The sequence below is a fragment of the Myotis nattereri genome (genome assembly GCF_964212035.1).
Source record: "Myotis nattereri genome assembly, chromosome: 20".
Classification (NCBI taxonomy): domain Eukaryota; kingdom Metazoa; phylum Chordata; class Mammalia; order Chiroptera; family Vespertilionidae; genus Myotis; species Myotis nattereri.
This window is the reverse complement of record NC_138096.1, coordinates 1450467-1471287: the sequence shown is the minus strand read 5'-3', so window position 1 is coordinate 1471287 and position 20821 is coordinate 1450467. Positions and strand designations below refer to the sequence as shown.

The window sequence follows — 20821 nt, the reverse complement described above, 5'->3', positions numbered from 1 at the left end:
GTCAAAGTCACCGTGGAGCCAAGGAGCGGCCTTGGGCTCTGTGAGCGGAACGCACCTTCCGGCAGGAATGGAATCGGGGTGACCTCGGCCTCATTAGCACCTGCCCTGGCGCACCCGCCTCGCCAGCCAGACTACAAAGCACCCAGCCAGCTCAGACGTCCCCTTTGTCACATGAAACCTGCGGCGGAGACACACACACACACACACACACACACAGGCACACACACACACACACGCACACGCACGCACACGCACAGGCTCCGCGGGCCCTCACGTAGCCAAGGAGATCATCGTCCGTCCAAAGCCAGGCAAGCCCGCCAGCCAGGGCGTCCGGCTTCTTCTTTCTCTGAATAGCCTTCGCCTGCTAATTGGATGGTTTCGTGTTTGTAAGAAAGTCCCTATTTCCCTGGTCAAATCAAGGATGTGTCCCCCCCATCCCCCCAAAACTTAATGAAATAACTGTGACATCATTCACATGCATTTCCTTAAGGATCCGTGTCAGGCCAGCAAACCCACGAAGGAAAAATTCGCATCTTCTCTCTTTTTTTTTTCCTCTTTCAAATGCTGGGCCAGGCTGGGTGGGTTCCAAGTTCAGCGAGTGCACAGCGCCATCTCGTGTTCGGAGACGGGATGGCCGGCGCCCCTGGGGGGAGCCGGGCGCTGGGCTGGGCTGTGTCTGGCCAGCGTTTCCTGGGTTGGGAGTTTGGTCCCCACGTATCTTATCGGGGAGCGACGTCTTGGCACACTCCCTGGCCTGAGAAATCCCCCCTTAAAGTTCAGCTTGGAAAAGGGCCCCCCCCGGACGGAGGCAGAAACACGCATGTCCCTCCGCTCTTCTGAGGATCAGCGTGAAGTGAACCCACAAATGCAACGAAAGGGCAGCGCCCAAGACAAAGGATGGACATCCCACCTTTATTATTTATTTACTTAAAATTCTGTTATGTGTTAATCCCACCAGAGGGTATTTTATTTCATTGATTTTTAGAGAGAGAGAGAAAAAGAGAGAGAGAGAGAGAGAGAGAGAGAGAGAGAGAGAGAGAGGAAGGGGGAGACACACCCAGAGAGAAACATCGATGAGGGAGAGACACATCATTTGGTTGCCACCTGCTTGCGTCTGAAGACGGCCTGGGGATGGAGCCTGCGGCTGAGGTACCCACCCCGACCGGGAATCAAACTGTGACCTCCTGGTTCATAGGTCGACGCCCAACCACTGAGCCACCTGAGCCCGGCATGTCCCCGTGGGGCATGAACGTGCCTCTGGCATAGACGGGAGCCCACGGTGTTACTGTGGGTGTTTGGACATATTTGCATTTTTTCCCCCTTTTTTTGCTTAGGAAAGCGTCTCTTGGAACTGTGAGTCCAAACCGTGATTTCCCGGGAGCCAGGCCTCCCGGATATTGGTGAGGTCCCCCCGAGGTCTCCCCCCCCCGTACCCCTATGAGCTCCGCTGGGCTGCACCCGGAGTCTCTCTGTGGGGCACACGGACCCTCATTAATGGACGGCACGTGCGTAACAGCGCTAACACGCTAACAGGTGCTGTTCTCGGGGAGGCGCTCACGGGATAGACATGGGCTCCCCACAGCGTCTGCTCTGCCGAACCCCACTCACCCAACGATGAGCAGCTCCCCTTACAAACAGGATCGCACCCTGGCCGCCGTCGATGACGGTGATTTTCTGCTCTTCTCGCCCCACCGCCTCCTCCCTCCTCATGTTTCCCCTTAAGTCAGCTTATCTGGCTTAGTTCCTTTCAACAATAGCAACAGTAACCACACTGTTCTTTATTATTATCATTTATTGGTGTTTCTATCTCTCGTTCCCTCTCCCTTCCTCTCTGTAAAAATCAGTAAAATATATTTTTTAAAAAATCCCACAAGACGAGAAGCCAGGAGCCAGCGGGTGACTTGCAAGACCCCTTTACGGAGCCGCGGTCCTGGCTTCAATCCGTGGCTCTGTAGTTCAGGTGCAGCCCCGGCTTCACGTCGCAGACCAGGCTCAGCACCCGCGCCAGCACACCCTCCAGGCAGCGGCGGTAGCTCCCCGTCAGCTCCGTGATCCTCTCCAGCGCCTGCGCCTCCATCTCCTCCACCAGGTTGCTCTGCGAGCCCATGGCCTGCGGGACGACACAGAGTCTCAGACGGCCCTGCACGCGGCGTCCGCCCCGAGCGCTTCCCAAGTTCAATCTGCTCCGGCCCCGTTTCCCTACGACGACGGCCCTGAGGTGTGTGCACCTCCCGGGTTATGTGCCAGGATGTCCTCCGGGGATGGTACGATCACCAGGGTCACCAGGGGGGGTGGGTACACTTTTCTTAAACCAGGAAGGGGTCTCCGGCAGGCCACGGCTGCGTCCAGAGCTGACCTCGGCCAGTGAAAAGCAAATATGGGTTCAGCATCGTCACCCCATGTTCATCGACAAGGGTTGTCTTTGCATTTTCCTTTTTCTTTTCTTTTTTAAATTATTTTTATTGATTTCAGAGAGGAAGGGAGGGGAAGACAGAGGCAGAAAAACCTAAGGAAATACCAGACTTTTCAGCAATTTGCAACCACAAGGACCTTGGTCACCTGTAAATCTTGAGTTCGCTAACGGAAGTTTGGGCCCACAAACCCGTTCTACAGCATTGTAGAGCACTTGTTGTTGATTCTACCAGTCAACGCGTATAGTTAAAAAAAAAATGTTTTCCGAAGCGTTTCTCTTATGAAAATGTGTTGGTCAAGAATGTGTCATTTGGCCCTAGCTGGTTTGGCTCAGTGGTTAGAGCATCGGTCTGCAGACGGAAGGGTCCCGGGTTCGATTCTGGTCAAGGGCACATTCCTGGGTCTCGGGCTCGATCCCCAGTATAGGGGTTGTGCAGGAGGCAGCCGGTCCATGATTCTCTCTCCTCATTGATGTTTCTATCTCTCCCTCTCCCTTCCTCTCTGAAATCAATGAAGATATATTTAAAAAAAAAAAAAAGAAAAAAGAATGTGTTATTTGCAATCATCCTTGAAAGAACCCCTTCAATGTGTGCATTTGAGAGTGTAATGTTTAATACGTACTGTGTAGGTAGGAGATGATAACTGTTGATTGACACTCGAGGTGGCCAATCAAAAGGCCTTGGAGTAAAGAGGCCAAGTTCACTCAAGTGTAAGATCTAGTTTAGCACTCAGCCTTGGCTGGTCTGCATCTGCTCAGTCGGGGGTGCGGTCTGCGTTACAGCTGACGCATATGTGCCTCTGGGATCCCCGTTGCGTAAACACCAGCGCCGAGGGGCTCACCTTCGCCTGTTTCATGCGAAACTCCTTGTCTTTCTGCATCCTGTACTGGTCCACCTCCACCATGGCCTCCTCCTTTGCTTGCCGTATGCGCTTGGCTTTTCCTGGAAACCAACAGTGCGTAGAGGCCATGATATTTCTTTGTCAGACACGTGGCATTTCGAGCTTGATTTTTAAACATTTGAGGGGTGGTCTGGGTTATTTATTTTTATTTCTATTTTTTAAATATATATTTTATTGACTTTTTACAGAGAGGAAGGGAGAGGGATAGAGAGCTAGAAACATCGATGAGAGAGAAACATCGATCAGCCGCCTCCCGCACACCCCTTACTGGGGATGTGCCCGCAACCAAGGCACATGCCCTTGCCGGGAATCAAACCCGGGACCCTTCAGTCCGCAGGCCTACGCTCTATCCACTGAGCCAAACCGGTCAGGGCTGGATTATTTTTTTTTTTTTATGACGTTTCTCTAGAATGCAAACTTCACTAAAAACTCTATTAGCCCGGCTGGTGTGGCTCAGTGGTTGAGCGTCGACCTATGAACCAGGAGGTCAGGGTTCGATTCCCAGTCAGGGCACATGCCCGGGTTGCGGGCTCCATCCCCAGTGTGGGGCGTGCAGGAGGCAGCCGATCCATGATTCTCTCCCATCATAGATGTTTCTCTCTCTCTCTTCCTCTCCCCTTTTCTCTGAAGTTAATAAAAGTATATAAAAAACAAACAAAACAGCGATATTAAAAACACCTATTTTTTTTCCAATTGGATTCTTTAGAACGTGGGCATGATTACGCTCTTTCCCGCAAACACGTTTAAATATATTCTCTCTCTCTCTGCCCCCCTCCTCACAGCAGTTACAGCCACAGGACAGATTTCGGCTGTCACTTCCCCGGAAAGACATTATTTGGTCCGGTTTTCTGTCCTGGTCCCCAGCCAGGCGTCCACCGGCCCCGGCGGCTGGACCCCATTGCCACTGGCAGGTCTCCAGCGGCCCCAGACAGGCAGCTCAGACTCCATCAAACCCACTAACGGCTTTTAAAAGCCTTTTATTGAGATTTTTTTTCCTGGCCATTTCTCCCCTCTAGAATGTCTGATTAAGCAAGCCTCCCAGCACATCAAAGTATTTATATACACATTCACATACACATACACATACACATTCACATACATATACATATATATATATATATATATTTTTTTTTCTAGTAGCCTTCTTGATGGGGGACTTGAAAGTGGTTGTAAAGCGATTGTTTGATGGCGGGGAGTGTACTTAGGGAGCGCGCTCTGCTTTTATGAAGAGCGAAGGTGTAAGCCTGAAGCCAGCTCGCCGGCCACGTAGACAGCCGCCATGGCCTGGGGATCATTAGCCAGGCACGTGACGTTTGGGGCAACGGGAGGAAGTTTGGGGGGGGGGTTATAGACTCCTATTAATTGCTGCTGTGCCCCCCTTCCCCTCACTACCGCCCTCGGGGGGTTAGGTACTAACACGCTGGGATCATTAAAACCTTAAAGAAACGCTGAACTGTATGAAAACGCGTGTCCCCTCCCCGCCCCCCGAATCGATGGTCTTTCTGCTTCAGGGACATGCCTTCCTCCTTCGGCCCGTTTCACACGGTTTCTCTCTCCTCGTGAGCGTGGGTGGACCCCCTTGGCCAGGGCGGGCGATGCTGTGCAGAGCTGGAACCCAGTGGACTGTCCCCTGAGTACGTAGCCGAGGAGCCAATGTCCACCAGCGTTCACCCGGGACCCCCAAGCCCGGCTTCCCAGGGCTCTCTTTTTATGAATCCTTGTGGCGTTGGAGTGGAGATGGCTTTTCCACTTCTCTCCCTGCGAGCTGTGAGCCGCTTTCCGATCACTGTGTAATGTATGGACTAAAGATTCATGGAGGGCCCGGCCAGTGTTGTTCAGTGGTTTGAGCGTCGACCTATGACCCAGGAGATCATGGTTCGACTCCCGGTCAGGGCACAGGCCCGGGTGGTGGGCTCCATCCCCAGTGTGGGGCGTGCAGGAGGCAGCCGATCAGTGATTCTCCCTCATCATTGATGTTTCTCTCTCTCTCTCCCTCTCCCTTCCTCTCTGACATCAATAATAAAATATATATATATATATATATTTTAAAAATTAGACCTCTTGCTTCTTAAGCATGAAAAACAGAAGGAGTTCCATTCTTTCTCAATACCATCTGTGCCACACATGGGGTGACCAGCAGGGGTCAGATTTTAGGTATGACACTCCAATATTCGGTCACCAAGTTCCTACAAGATCTTATAGCTTCATCAGGCCAAACGTTCTGATGTTTGGTTTAGAAAACAGGGCTATCTCATCCATCATAGCTTTTTATTTTATTTTTGAAGTTTTTTCCTTCTTTTTTTTTTTTAAAAAAAAATTTTAATTCTTTTTAAAAATATATATATTTTATTGATTTTTTACAGAGAGGAAGGGAGAGGGACAGAGAGTTAGAAACATCGATGAGAGAGAAACATCGATCAGCTGCCTCCTACACACCCCCTACTGGGGATGTTCCCACAACCAAGGTACATGCCCTTGACTGGAATCGAACCTGGGACCCTTCAGTCCGCAGGCCGACGCTCTATCCACTGGGCCAAACCAGTTAGGGCAAAAATTTGAATTCTTTATTGTATAAAGTATTACATAACTCTCCTTTTCCCCCCATTGACCTCTCCCCGGCTGCCCCCACTCCTCCATTTTTTTTTTTTTTTTAAAAGAGAAGAAAGGAGAGGGAGGGAGAGATAGAAACATCCATGATGAGAGAGAATCATGGATCGGCTGCCTCCTGCACGTCCCCTCCAGGGAATCAAGCCCGCACCCCAGGCATGTGGCCTGACCGGGAATCGAACCGGGGACCGACCGCCTGGTTCTCAGGTCGGTGATCAACCACTGAGCCACGCCGGCCGGGCCAGCACAGCTTTAAATAGGACTCAGGCGTTGGGCGGTTTCTACCTGCTCCTAAGCACCCTGTTGACTCTGTTCTAACTCGCAGGAGAAAGCAAACAACACCTTTCTCGGTGCTGTTAAATATTATGACAAAGCCGACCCCGTTCAGGGAGCGCGCTCTGCTTCTCTCTAACGGCAAACGCTGGGGAAGGCGACACGTCGGCAGGAACCGGAGCCACTTTATCTCATTCATCGCCTTCTCGGGTCTTTCCGTGGCTTCTCTTTTCCTTGCACTTTTCTTTCTTTTTTTAAAAAAATATTTTAAAATAGATTTTTACAGAGTGGAAGGGAGAGGGACAGAGAGTCAGAAACATCAATGAGAGAGAAACATCCATCGGCTGCCTCCTGCACACCCCCCACTGGGGATGTGCCTGCAGCCAAGGTACATGCCCTTGACCGGAATCGAACCCGGGACCCTTCAGTCCGAGGGCTGATGCTGTATCCACTGAGCAAACCGGTTAGGGCTGCACTTTTCTTATTTAAAAAAAAAAAAATGTATATATACCGTAAGGGGTTTTCTGTAGCTCCTGGGTGGAATATAACCAAAGGGCATTTATTGGCCGATGGAAATGTCTGTGGTGGTTATTTTACGGTGACCCCCTCGGAGAAATGAAAGCCCAGTAATGCTCTGGAGTCGCCCCCTTGTCTGTGGGCCGTGAAGGAGGGAGGGGTATTTATAGGCCCACAAACCTCAGAAGACAGGGCCGCCGACTTCTCCCAGAACCACTTCTGGTTTACGAGTTTGTTAAAAGGCACGTCTTCCTGAGCCCGGCGTGCACTTGCGCGGCGCGGGGTTGATTAAATCCAGGGGCTGGTGGAAATCATTCGGAAGAAAGTGCATATTCGGGAACAAATAGGCAATTAGCTGATTAAAAAAAAAAAAAAGAGGAAAAGAAAAGTATGCGTGGCTGGCGTCCTGGAGACCCGCGAAACAGGAATTGTCTTCCTGTAACAGCCAGTGTGTGATCTGCGTGGCTCCGCGGTTGAGCGTCGACCTGGGAACCAGGAGGTCACCAGTTCGATTCCCGGTCGGGGCACAGGCCAGGGTTGTGAGCTCGACCCCCAGTGGGGGGCTGCAGGAGGCAGCCGATCCATGATTCTCTCTCATCATGGATGTTTCTCTCTCTCTCTCTCTCTCTCTCTCCCTCTTCCTTCCTCTCTGACATCAATAAAAATGTATTTTAAGAAAATAATAAATAAAATAAATAAAGTCAACTAGATGGTAAGGCTGTTTGGCAGCTAAACATATAATGTAGTCCACAATCAGGGAATAAGAGCAAATACCTGAGCTTTTCTTTTTTTTAAAAAAAAAAATTTTTTTATTGATTTCAGAGAGGGAGAGAGAGAGAAACATCCATGATGAGAGAGAATCATGGTCCGGCTGCCTCCTGCACGCCCCCCACTGGGGATGGAGCCCACAACCCGGGCCTGTGCCCGGATCAGGGAGCAGACCGTGACCTCCTGGTTCACAGGTCGATGCTCAGCCCCTGAGCCACGCCGGCCGGGCAGGTATCTGGGCGTGTCCAGTCATCTTACTGGAACAGGCCAGGTCTCTCTGGTTACAGGAAAAGTTGACTCAGAACTGGCAGCAGTTGTAAAAAAAAAAAAAGAAAAAGAATGAAACTAGAGTGTTCTACTCCAGTCTCCCACTGCTATTGCTTATAATAATATGCAAGTAAGTAGTTTAAATATTAAACATGACTGTTGCCCTGGTCGGCTTGGCTCAGCGGTTCCCAATCAAGGGCACGTCCTACCTGGGCTACAGGTTCGATCCCCGGCCCTGGTCGGGCCACGCGTGGCCGGCAACCAATCGATGTGTCTCTCTCACATCAATGTTTCTCTCTCCCCCCTCCTCCCTAACACTCTCTCTAAAAATCAAGGGAAAAAATATCCTCGGGGGAGGACTAAAGAAAACCCAACTATTTAGTCTGTAATCTACTATCTCAGATACAGTTTTCTGATCCTCCAAATGCCTTGGCCGTGGGTTCATTTTACGCAAAGAAAAGATGGAAGGTCTGAGACACTAAATAATGTCTACAAAGAAGCTTACGTTAATATAAAGAAACATTTAAAAAAAAAAAAAGCCAATGCTTTTTGTACTCTGTGGCCTCACCCCCAGCTTTTCAACCCTGCTTAGAGTCCACTCCCACCTTCTCCCCCCCACCCCCCACCCCCCCAAATTGTCTCTCTCCGTGGCTGGTGACTGTCTTGAGAGCCAGTAGCAGCCCATTCCCCATCGGGTCTGTATTCCTCAAGGCAAGGCATGCACACCGCACACCGTATTAGGCGGCGGCTCCGGAGATCTGAGGTGGCCTCCTCCGTGGAATGCATGCCTATTTTTGCAGCATGCTGTATGAACACGGGCACCTCATTAATCTCGTATTTTTCTAAAATGATTACCATGTGCATGGCTCTGTTTGTATTCTCCTCTCCCCTTCTCTCCCTCCATCTCTGTCTTTCTTCTTTAAAAATATATTCAGGCCTTCACCCCTGAAGGCCTGGGGCAGGGGGTGGGGTGGGGTGGGGGGGTTGGAAGAGGTCATTGGGGGGGAAGGGGGGACATATGTAATACTTTCAACAATAAAGAACTTTTTTAAAGTAAAAAAAAAGAAAGAAAAATACACACACACACACACATATTCAGGAGTCTGCTATAAAGGGTCTCAGGTTGGCTTCTGGTCAAGGGCATGTACCTGGGTTGCAGGATCGATTCCCGGCCCCGGGTCCGGGTGCACGCAGGAGGCAACCAATCGACGTGTCTCTCTCACATTGATGTCTCTCTCTCTCTCTCTCTCTCTCTCTCTCTCTCTCTCTCTCTCTCCCCCACTCACTCACTCCCTCCCTTCTATTCTCTCTAAAAAAGCAATGGGAAAAATGTCCTCAGGTGAGGAAGAACAAAAAAGAAAGAGAAAGGATCTTAGACCTTCTAAATGGTGCTCAGATCCTTGTTCATGGGTTTTCATTCTGAGTCTCTGTTTGGCCTTCTTACATGTCAGGTTTCAAATGAATTTCTTTATGGGGGGAAAGAAACAACACAGTGAAACCTCTGGGGCTATAAAAGCGATGGCTATCTGACCCTCCCATGACATTCTCTCTCTCTCTCTCTCTCTCTCTCTCTCTCTCTCTCTCTCTCTCTCTCTCTTCCCCGTTCTCATCTATACACTTATCTCCCTGGAAAATTCTTGAGGGAAGAGCCTAGACTTTGTCATCTGTATACAGCTCACTGTGGCTGGCAAATAGCCCTCCCCCCCATAAATACTTATTAAATTAAAGGAGGGAATGAAGGACAAAGGAGTGAAACAGGAGAGATGCTCACACAGCCCCAGGCAGGGAAAGTAAGGCTTGTTTTCGCCTGGGGACCTTGGAGAAGTCATATGATGGGCGAGGTCAGTGGAGTTGTCACTATGAGCTCCTGCCGCCGATCACTATGTCAGATAGCGGCTGGCTCCCGGCCCGCCCCGGCCGGAGCCGGGGACAGACAGACCGACAGACAGACGGACGGACATTCCCCGGGACACGGAGCACGGAGGTGAGTTGTTGAAAGTCAAAATATTTTCCCGGAGTGTGTTCTATGGCTGGTGGGGTATCTGCTTGAATATTCATGAAGAGAGACGGAGGAAAAAAAAAATTACCCAGGTACCTTACAGCTGCGGGCAGCTAGGATGGACATGTGTGCATTAATCATAGAGTGTGTTCCTTCCCATGCTGGCGACAGGCAATGATGTGTGGCTTTTATCTGCGCTGTGGAAGCTGAGGCCGGGGTCCCCGTGGCCGGCAAACTGCGGCTCGCGAGCCACAGGCGGCTCTCTGGCCCCTTGAGGGTGGCTCTTCCTAAGCCTTAGGAGGACCCTGATTAAGTGAATAACAATGTACCTACCTGTATAGTTTCAGTTTAAAAAATGTGGCTCTCAAAAGAAATTTCAGTCGTGGTCCTGTTGGTATTTGGCTCTCTTGGCTCATGAGTTTGCCGACCACTGGGTTAGGCTGTTCTGAGCGCTCCCCGCTTCCGAACAACTTGGGTGGTTCATAGCCCCTTTCTCCTCCCGTGACAACTGGTCAAACCACCTGAGTCACCTGGTGATACTGGTTAGGGAGGGGCTCCCGGGTTACTCCTAGGCCCCTGGTTGCCTCGATTGCCCTTTTATTCCTTCCGTCCTGAGGAAGCGAGGTTAGCACCCGTGGTCGCCTCTTCAAACCAGTTGTTCTGTCTTGGGCGTTTCCAACGTCTTGGCCAGGACATTTGAATAAAGGGGGAGGGAGTTTCTCCCCCTTCGCCACCCAGAAGGGCCGGGCGGCTCTGCGTCCTACGATCGTTTGCATAGTTTGTTTTGCAGAAACATAAATGGCCGAGCAGGCCAGTTCGTCTCCATATCTTCCTCCTTCCTTTCCTCCTCTAACAGGCCTCACGCCAGGGACTCTTGGCTTGTGTGGTTGGCACCCACCTTGCTGAGTGTTCAGGGAATCCATTCGTCTTAAGAAAGGAAAATGGCCCTGGCTGGTGTGGCTCAGTGGATAGAGCATCGGCCTGTGGACCGAAGGGTCCCAAGTTTGATTCCAGTCAAGGGCACAGGCCCGGGGTTGCGGGTTCGATCCCCAGTTGGGGGCGTGCAGGAGGCAGCTGATCCATGATTCTCTCTCATCATAGATGTTTCTATCTCTCTGTCCCTCTCCCTTCCTCTCTGAAATCAATAAGTATATATTTTTTAAAAAAGAAAGGGAAATGGTTACCTGAGGTTCGCACCCCAGTGAACTGAATGTGGCCCGTACTGCCCGCCTGTTGGCGTGGTGACTACTGTCCCACCTCCCGTTCCGGACACTACAGCTCACTCTATGGGGTCCTCTTTGCCCCTGTCACCCCACGCACCCAAAGAGTGACAACAGCCACAGTGTAAGGCGTGGCCTCTATCTGGCTGGTCCCTGAATTTAAATATTTTTATTGATGTCAGAGAGGAAGGGAGAGGGAGAGAGAGATAGAAACACCAATGATGAGAGAGAACCATGGATTGGCTTCCTCCTGTACCCCCTGCACTGGGGATCGAGCCCACAACCCAGGCATGGGCCCTGGACCAGAACTGAACCTGGGACCTTTCAGTCCACAGGCCGATGCTCTATCCACTGAGCCACACCGGCCAGGGCGACACAAGTGACTATAGATCAAGTGATGATTGGAAACGGGAGCGTGGGAAGAACACGGTGTTGGCCCACACGGCCTGCATTCGAGGTGCAGACTCGTGACGTGGGGTTTCCTCAAGGCAGAGGTGATGGGCATTTTGGGGAGCGTGGTGGTTGGGATCTTGGCCTGGAAGCGGGACCCCACCCAGGCCCTGCCTCTACCACTTCCTGTCTGGAGGACTTGGGCAATAATTCCTCTAGGCTTCCCTTTCCCCTTTTGTTCACGTGAGGATTCAACGAGACACGCATTACCCATCGAGCCCGGCACACTCTTGTCTAATTTTTAGAATGATGACCTTTTTCAAATGATGACCCCTCCGTCTCCCCCTCCACAGAGTGGGAATAATAGTGGTCCCTAATTCATGGCTACGAAAGTGACCAGGAAAGGGGTTGAAATTGACTGAGAAGGTTCTATGGGCAAGTTCCTAGATGCATGGCCCAGTCAACAGAAAGTTAGAGAAAATGAGACTATACCCTGGCCGGTATGGCCCAGTGGATAGAGCGCCGGCCTGTGGACCGAAGGGTCCCGGGTTCCATTCGGGTCAAGGGCATGTACCTCGGTTGCAGGCTCCGCCCCAGCCCGGGGCCCTGGTCGGGGCGTGTGCAGGAGGCATCCACAATCCATGTGTCTCTCTCACATGGATGTTTCTCTCCCTCTGTCTCTCTCCCTCCGACTCTCTCTAAATTTCGATGGAAATATATCCTCGGGTGAGGATTAAAAAAAAGAAAAGAAACAGAGAATAAAATGGAAATATTACGAAACACCGGAAATTCAAAGGCATCCAGAGAAGGACAAGAGAGAGAGCCCTGAGCTGCATTATCATAATTTTACAGAAACGGGCAGGGCGCTGAGGGCGGGTCGGCCCCCCGCCCCGGAGTGTCCTCTGCAAGCTGCAGACTTCCATCTGCAAGTCCTCTCTCTCTCACGCCTTTCACAGGATTGCGACACGCGTGGGGCCCTCAGGAAGTTGCAGAGACGGGGAAGCCCAGGCCTCCGTAACTTCCACCTTCCACGTCCGTGAGCATTTCACAGCAGCTCAGGAGGATCTGAGTGAGAGACCTTTGTCCCCATGACAGCCCTGGGGCCATGGTGTCGCAGGAAGAGGGCTGGGCACCGAGTTGACCTGCAGCTGAGGTCCATGCCCACCCCACGGCCGCCCCCCCCCCCCTGCGCCCACTGGTGCCACCTCCCTCCCGGGCAGGCAGAGGGGCACTTACTCTTCTTGGCCTCCTCCAGCTTGTCCTTGGCCTTCCTCTCGGCCTGCAGGAGCTGGTGGATGCCCTGGGACTGGCTGGCCATGGCGGCGGCCGTCCTGTCCAGTCGGGCGGCTTCTGTGGATTCCGGGAAGGGAATGGACGGGGGGGCTTATCCGGCTGGAAATCACCAGCCCCTCTGCTTGTGGTGTCAACAGCTGGAGCTATAAACACGGCTCTTTGTTCCCCGGTGGCCGGCTGGGGCCGGAGGGAGAGCCGGGCCCCAAGGGGAGCCCAAGGGTGGAATCCAGAAAAACAAGTCGGGTGGGTGGACCTGAGGGAGCCGGCTGTCATTCTTAGGGACCTCAGGGGACAGGGCCGCATGACGGAGGTGCTGAGTCTCCTGACAAGGAGGGTCCTCACGGCTCTTCTTCCCAGACAGAGGGACCTGCCGCGGGCTCTTCTCCGGAGGACAGGGCCTTTCTTTGGTCCTCGTCTGGGCGGTTCTAGGGGGAGGGTGTTTGAGTGACTCGGTGATGCCTGGGACATAGTGACTGAGCTTGGTCTCCGAGGGGCGTCCGGCTCGGTGCACAGAGATGGGCCAGGGGGCTGTTCCCTCTCCTCCCCAGACCTCAGGGGCCGGGAAGGAGCTGCCGGGGAGGGGGTGGGGGGTAAGGATGGCCCTGTGCACTGGCGGTGCTGTGTGTCCCAGTCCCAGGGAGCCATCAGGGTGGGGACGGAATCAGCAATCGTGGAGTCAGAGCTGTAGGTTTGGCGGTTCCACTGAAATGGCGTTACCCGCTGTTGGCCTTGGGTCTCGTTCTGAGACAGGGCATGTGACCCGGGGGTGAGCAGACAAATGAGCTGGTTGATCACAGGGGAGAATCATCAGACATCCTATCCACGTCTCTAAAAGTTTTCTCCGGCCCCAGCTGGTTTGGCTCAGTGGGTAGAGTGTCAGACTGTAGACCAAAGGGTCCCAGGTTCGATTCTGGTCAGGGCGCATGCCTGGGTTGTGGGCTCGATCCCCAGTTGGGGGCGTGCAGGAGGCAGCCCATCAATGATTCTCTCTCATCATTGATGTTTCTCTCTCTCTCCCTTTCTCTTCCTCTCTGACATCAATAAAAAAATATTTTTAAAAAATGAAAAAATAAAAGTTCTCTTCGGCATGAAAAGCGAAGCTTTTGACTTACGGCCAAGACTCCCTCCCCTCCCCCCCCCACCCCCCACCCCCCCCGCCGAAATGATCAGCATATTAGAGTTTCACAGATTGTCGATTCCCAAAACGACTTCTCTGTGGCCTTGCCCCTAAAACCCAGCTTCAGTCTCTCTGCATCGGAGGGTGGGTGTGAAAGTAACGTCTCCCACCATTAAGGGCGCATCGCCCCTAGCAAATCTGTCCAAAAGAACCACCTTCCTTTCTTTTTACCTTCCCATCGAGTTCGATAAAAATGTAAATTTTTATCGGGCCTCTACAATCCTTGGTAGAGCTGGAGCAGACGGCTTTCGGTAAACACACATTCTAACTCGTGAGAGCGGATGTGAATGTGAAGGGGAGAGAGGTTCTTCAGGCTCAAGTGCAGCCCGTCTTGGGCCTCGATTGGTACATGTAAAAATATATACATAGCCCTGGCTGGAATGGCTCAGTGGATAGAGCATCGGCCTGTGGACTGAAGGGTCCTGAGTTGGATTCCAGTCAGGGCACATGCCCGGGTTGTGGGCTCGATCCCCAGTAGGAGGCATGCAAGAGGCAGCTGATCAATGATGCTCTCTCATCACTGATGTTTCTCTCTCTTTCTCTCTCTCTCTCTCTCTCTCTCTCTCTCTCTCTCTCTCCCTCTCTGAAATCAATAAAAAGATATTAAAAAATAATAATGAAAATATATTTTAAAAATATTACATATTTTAAAAAATCTATAATGATATGAGGTGATCATTATAATTTTCAATGATGCACTGAGTCTTCAGTTGTACATCTTTATAAAGATTCTTAAGTGTTAGAAGGGAGGTGTTTGTTGGATGGAATAGAGAAATGGACGTATTACTCACAGTCACTTTGTAAAACAGGAAGTGTCCGAATCAGCATAGTGTGTATCTGGCCCCTGATCTTTGTGTCACTTTCCTAAATACTCATCTGTTTCCTTGTTTTATTCCTGCAAAATGCAAAAAAAAAAAGTTAATGAAAACGACAAAATCTTAAAGACAAAATCGGTGCCCGTTGGAAAAAGTCCGCCGGTTCGATGGTAGAGGATCACACAGGAATGCCTCTGATGTTTGCTTGTTCTTAACTTGGAAAAAAAGAGAAGAAATCGAACGTTGAATGTTTTGAATAGCTATAATTAAAAGTTAGCCAGTACTCCGTGTGCATATATATATATATATATATTTTTTGGTTTCTCTTTTTTGAAGTTTTGTTTCTACTCAGACTTCCTCTTATTCCGTCATCACCTCTGCTCGGTGCACTGCCATGTGCCTTCCTCTTTTGTCCATGTTGGTGTAGCCCTTGGACCCGGATCATAGCTGGAATCACAGGAGATTCATTCCTGTTTTCCCCCAGGCCCGAAACTTCTAGGTATTTTAAAACCATGAACTCCAATCTTTTTTTTTTTTTTTAATATATTTTATTGATTTTTTACAGAGAGGAAGGGAGAGGGATAGAGAGCTAGAAACATCGATGAGAGAGAAACATCGATCAGCTGCCTCCTGCACACCCCCTACTGGGTATGTGCCCTCAACCAAGGTACATGCCCTTGACCGAATCGAACCTGGGACCCTTCAGTCCGCAGGCCGATGCTCTACCCACTGAGCCAAACCGGTTAGCCCTCTGAGGATAAAGATGGCACCTCATTCGTGGTTCTCTCTGGAGCGGTGCCTGGCACATAGGGGGCACCAAACATTTTTTTTTTTTTAAATCACGCAGACACCTTCTTTCCGATGAAGTACAACTGTGAGAAATCTGAGCGGATGCTGCTCTGTTTCAAACTGTCACCCCCGGCCGGTGTGGCTCAGTGGTTGAGTGTTGACCTATGAACCAGGAGGTCACGGTTCGATTCCCGGTCAGGGCACATGCCTGGGTTGCGGGCTCGATCCCCAGGGTGGGGCGTGCGGAAGGCAGCCGATCCATGATTCTCTCTCCTCGTTGATGTTTCTCTCTCTCTGTCCCCCTTCCTCTCTGAAGTCAATGCAAATATATTAAAAAATAATAATGTAGACCTAGCTATGGTGAAATGATGCAAATTCTTTGCCAGATGGCTTCTGCCATGGTCCACTCCCAGGAATAGAGGAGACCCTTCAACTTCCACTTTCGTTTTCCCGACGGAGGTCACAACGTCCTGCTCCCTTTGGTTTGGTGCTGGTGAGGGGACCCTCCTGTGAGCCTTCAGCACCGGGTGCCCAAGGCCTGAGCTGTGGTGACCTGAGTCAGGCTCCCGTTCCTGCCCTCCACGTGGGTCCTTAGAGAAGCAACTGTGAAAGAAGGTCGAGCGTAGGGACTGATAAGTCGGGAAACCCCGGGCAAGTTACTTCGCCTCATCCATACAGTGCTGTGGACGGAAGAGTCCCTGTGTTGTGAGCATCTATGAAGACGAAGTTGGATCAAGTCTGAGAAAGGCATGTCCTGTAGTCCGCGCTCAGGCAATGTTGGCTGTTATCGTTGGCCGTTGGACAACGCAGAGGCCACACGTCCAAGCAGTAGGTAGCCTACTCGACTTCCACACACACCAGGGATCGCAGGGACTCGTCTAGCTCTGCTCTGAACTGTGTCTTCTCTTTCTCCGGGGCCAACACTCCCCCGTCTAAAGTCATGGTCTGCAGGACGTTCTCATGGAGCCCCTGAAGGGTGTCAAACACCCCGTTGGTTCAGATGGACCACGACACCACGTTATCCGTCCCTCATGGCAGCCCGGGAGGAGAACCACAGCGTTGGCTCCTCTTCCTCCATCGGTGCCAGCCCCTGGGCTTAGATTCTCCTGCCCGGTGGCCACCCTGTCCAGGAAATCGGTGAGGGAGCTCGAGATGGAATCCCTCCCAGGTGATTTCTTGAGAGGAAATGGGATTGAGGCTCCCAAGTGCTGGGACCGTGGATGAGGTGTGGCTGAGGCTGTCCCTGGAGGACCCTGTGTGCCTGGTGGGGGTAACAATGGCTCCCGGAGGACTTAGGACATCACCAGATTGGGGGCAGAGGGTGTTTCCCAGCTCATTGCATAGAGAACCGAGACTGCTTTGCACACCATCCGCCCATAACTTCTCTTACTAGAAACTCTTGTCAGGGAGGCAAGGCGGGGGTGGTGTTCCTCTTTCTTCTGCTCTTCCCCCCCTCCACCCCCTCACCCCCACACAGGCTGCCCTTTGCTGGGCTATTTTAAATCTTCTAGGGCTGCCCCAAACGCTCCTTTAGCCTACTTCCTCCTTTATGGGATGGGAGAGGGAAGAAGGAACAGCGATTGAGTTACCCACCGGTGACCCTGGAGAATGTTCAGGAAACCTCCGTGAAAGGGAGGTAAGGTGTCAGAGAGACAGTGCCAAGAACATGACCTAGCGATGCAGTGTGTCACGTAGCCTTTGCCCTGGGCCAGTTCCTGTCTCTGTGCCCTCTTTCTGGCGTCCGGGACACGCCCCGTTCTGCGACTTTAGCTCCAGAGATGTCCTCTTTCCTTGGCCAAAGCAGCGGCTGAGCACAGGGGACATCAGAGAGCATTAGTACAGGAGGGTGCTCAGAGATATCGGGGAGCCTGCATGACCCCTGCGCCCCCCCCAAAGCTCAAGTAGATTGCTGGGTTAGGAACTCACACGAGAAAGGAGGGGTGGTTGGGAGACGTTCTGGGGCAGGAGGGGCTGCACAGCCAAGCAGAAGGACACGGGTAGTTTTGGGGGACGGAGGGAGAAGGGGGCTGGATGTCGCAGAGTGGAACCGAGGCTCAGGGTCAGAGGTGAGCAGCTGGAGTGGGTGGAGCTCATTTGCATAAAGTAGGCTCCCATTCGTGTCTAACGCAGGCAGAACTTCTCAGCCCGTGTGCATAGAGACTCCTTCTGAAGTCAACACAGGCCATGTACTTGCATTATTATTTAGCGCTGAGGGTATTGACGTAAGCAAAACCCACTCACCCAATCAGCAAGGTGCACCATGTTGAAGCCGGACATGGAGCGATGTCAAGCATAAAGCAAAAATGTCCAGACAGTAGAACCGCCTTGTGCCCAACGGCAGCCACTCCCCAGACCTGCCTACTGAGGTCGTGACCTGTGACTGGTACACATGCAATTAGATGACAGATTCCAAGAACGCAGTGTGCATAAAAACGCGTAATAATGTCGCGTCCGTCATTTTTTTCATTCGTTGCACGTTGACATAATAGTTTGGATGTACCGGGTACGAAGAAACGTGGAAGAATTCATTTATTCCTTCTCTTTACTTTCCAACATGTGAGGATCAGAAAGCTCAGAATGACGTGCGTCGGTGCTGGTATGTTGACGTTGGCCAGCGCTGCTCTTGAGTCGAATTCTGCCCTTTATCTGCTCCACATCCTCGGGGAAGTTAGTTAACTTCTCTGTTTCTCCGATCCCCCAGCTGTCGAGTAGCAGCGTTGTGGAGATGAAATGATTTGATATAGGAAAAGCACTTTAAAAATACCTAGGGTATAGAGAATTTAGTTATCATCTGTCTTATCTATCATCTATCTGTCTGTCTGTCTGTCTATCTTAACTAGCAACTAACGAGCAGCACAAGTGCTCAGAGGCGCCCTGGGTGTGGTCGCCTGTGTTAAGGGTATTGAGGGCTTCCTGTCTTGTTGAGAAAAAGGAAGAGCGAAGCCAGTGTGTGTGTGTGTGTGTGTGTGCGCGCGCGCGCGCGCGCGTGCGCGTTGGTGTGTGAGTTTCACACTGTGTGTGTGAGTTTCCATGTGTGTTTCCGGGTGTCAGAGGGGAGGATGGGTGCCCGTCTGTCCCCTGGGAACCAGCCTGGGACACTCCCTCGGTGCCCGCTGTGGCTCTCCGTTACTTCGGGCCTGGGCGTGATGGGTGTTCATGACCCGTTTGGTTTTACGCCCGTGTTTCTGGGGGACACACCTCCTTTTCCCTTCTCCTCCAGTTCTCAGAGGCCCTGTGAGTTCTTTTGCTACTTCTCTGCATTTTAATCATCTTTTGTTCCCTTGGCTCTTGATATCCAAAAGGTCTGAGCAGACTGATAGATACCGTCACCCTACCCAGGGCCCTGTGTGTGTGTGTGTGTTTTTAAAAATTATTTCTTACATTATCTTACCTATGAGGCAGGGCCTCCTACTAGCAACAGCTATGTGTTAGGGACTAGGCTACATTCTCTGCAGACACTTTTTCTTAAAAATATATTTTTATTGATCTCAAAGAGGAAGGGAGAGGGAGAGGGAGAGAGAGAGAGAAACATCAATAATGAGAGAGAATCAGTGATCGGCTGCCTCCTGCACGCCCCCCCACTGGGGATTGAGCCCGTTACCTGGGCATGTGGCCTTGACTGGCATTGAACCTAGGACCCTCCAGTCCATAGGCCAACACTCTAGGGCAGTGGTCCTCAACCTTCTGGCCCTTTAAATACAGTTCCTCATGTGGTGACCCAACCATAACATTATTTTCGTTGCTACTTCATCACTGTAACGTTGCTACTGTGATGAATCGTCATGGAAATATCTGATAAGCAGGATGGTCTTAGGCGACCCCTGTGAAAGGGTCGTTCGACCACCAAAGGGGTCGCAGCCCACAGGTTGAGAACCACTGCTCTAGGGCTTTGCAGACACTTTCTGTTTAATTCTCACACCAACCCCGGGAGGCAGGTATCAGCATCACCTCTGGCCGACACGTGAGGAGGGGCCATTCTTCCTCCTGGGGTGCGGTCAGCCGCGAGCCCACCCTCCGTCCCCACCCTCCGTCCCCGTGGCCGGCCAGGGCATGGCCCGCAGGCACAGAACTGCGGCCATCCCTCCCTCTGCCTCCGGGATTTCTCCAGCTCTGCGTCTCCTCTTTCATCCGGCGTCTGTCCGCTTCTTGTTTCCATTCTGGGATTCCGGCTTCTGGCTGCGGGCTCGCTGAAGCTGACAACGCTGTTTTAATGACCTGCCGGGCTGTGATTTAGTGCGCACGCTTCATGGCTGCCTGCTGCCTCGGGTGCCCATGGCACACGGCCTGGCACCACTCAGGGCTGAGCCTGCTGCCTGCCTAGCAGGGGATGGGAAAGGAGGGATGTGTTAGATTCCTTCTGTGGCTGATAATTACTTGTGACATATCCAGTAGCTCCTCTAAATACCATGTGCTCATTTATTCACTCATTTAATTAATCCTTTTCTGTCTCTCTCTCTCCTTCCTTCCTTCCTTCCTTCCTTCCTTCCTTCCTTCCTTCCTCTCTCTCTCTCTCTATCTCTTTCCTTTTTTAAAAAAAATATATTTTTATTGATTTCAGAGAGGAAGGGAGAGGGAGAGAGAGAGAGAGATACACCAACGATGAGAGAGAATCATTAATGGGCTGCCTCCCCCACGCCCCGCCCTGGGGATCGAGCCCGCAGCCCAGGCACGTGCCCTTGACTGGAATCAAACCCAGGACCCTTCAGTCCCCAGGCTGGCGCTCTATCCACTGAGCCACCCCAGCTAGCGACACGGGTTACATTTGACTTGTGAACGAATAGCACGGTTTAAAGTCTAAGTATGTCCCACATGAGTGCCGATTCTTGGTGTCCTGCGTTTTACCCGGGAACCCCATGGAGGCGGTGACCTCTCTGGATAGGAGCCTGTGGGCCGCCAGCTTCTCCTTTCTCCGAACAGAAGGAGCGATTTCCTGGTACAACGCGCAGTAACTGGCTGTCGGCGGGGTAGGCGTGTGTGTAAACACTGCAGTCGGCTAAGGTGACATGTTCACTTGTTCTCGCTCTTCGTTATGAAACGCCATTGCCTAACCTCCTGACACGCTAGGCCCTCGGAGGGCTGTGTGGACAGCAGCAGAGACGACACAGGACGTGAATTGTAGACCTGGAAGGGCCAGACCTCATGCGTCACCACTGGGGACGATGCACGGAGTGATGGTCAATGAGTTGATGAAAGGCAGCGGTTCTCAACCTGTGGGTCGCGACCCCTTTGGCGGTCGAACGACCCTTTCACAGGGGTCGCCTAAGACCATCCTGCATATCAGATATTTACATGACGAGTCATCACAGTAGCAACATGACAGTGATGAGGTAGCAACGAAAATAATTTTATGGTTGGGGGTCACCACAACATGAGGAACGGTATTGAAAGGGTCGCG

General features: G+C 51.7%; 1 protein-coding gene across 1 annotated transcript; it reads right to left on the bottom strand.

The window, feature by feature from the left end:
* Positions 1-1786: 1786 nt before the first annotated feature.
* Positions 1787-12703, bottom strand: ATP6V1G3 (ATPase H+ transporting V1 subunit G3). Its single transcript, XM_081114636.1, has 3 exons — positions 12589-12703; positions 3253-3353; positions 1787-2110 (listed from the first exon to the last, which is right to left on the bottom strand). Exons 1-3 carry the CDS (start codon positions 12668-12670, stop codon positions 1937-1939), a joined length of 357 nt encoding a protein of 118 aa, XP_080970762.1. The 5' UTR covers positions 12671-12703; the 3' UTR covers positions 1787-1936.
* Positions 12704-20821: the final 8118 nt, after the last annotated feature.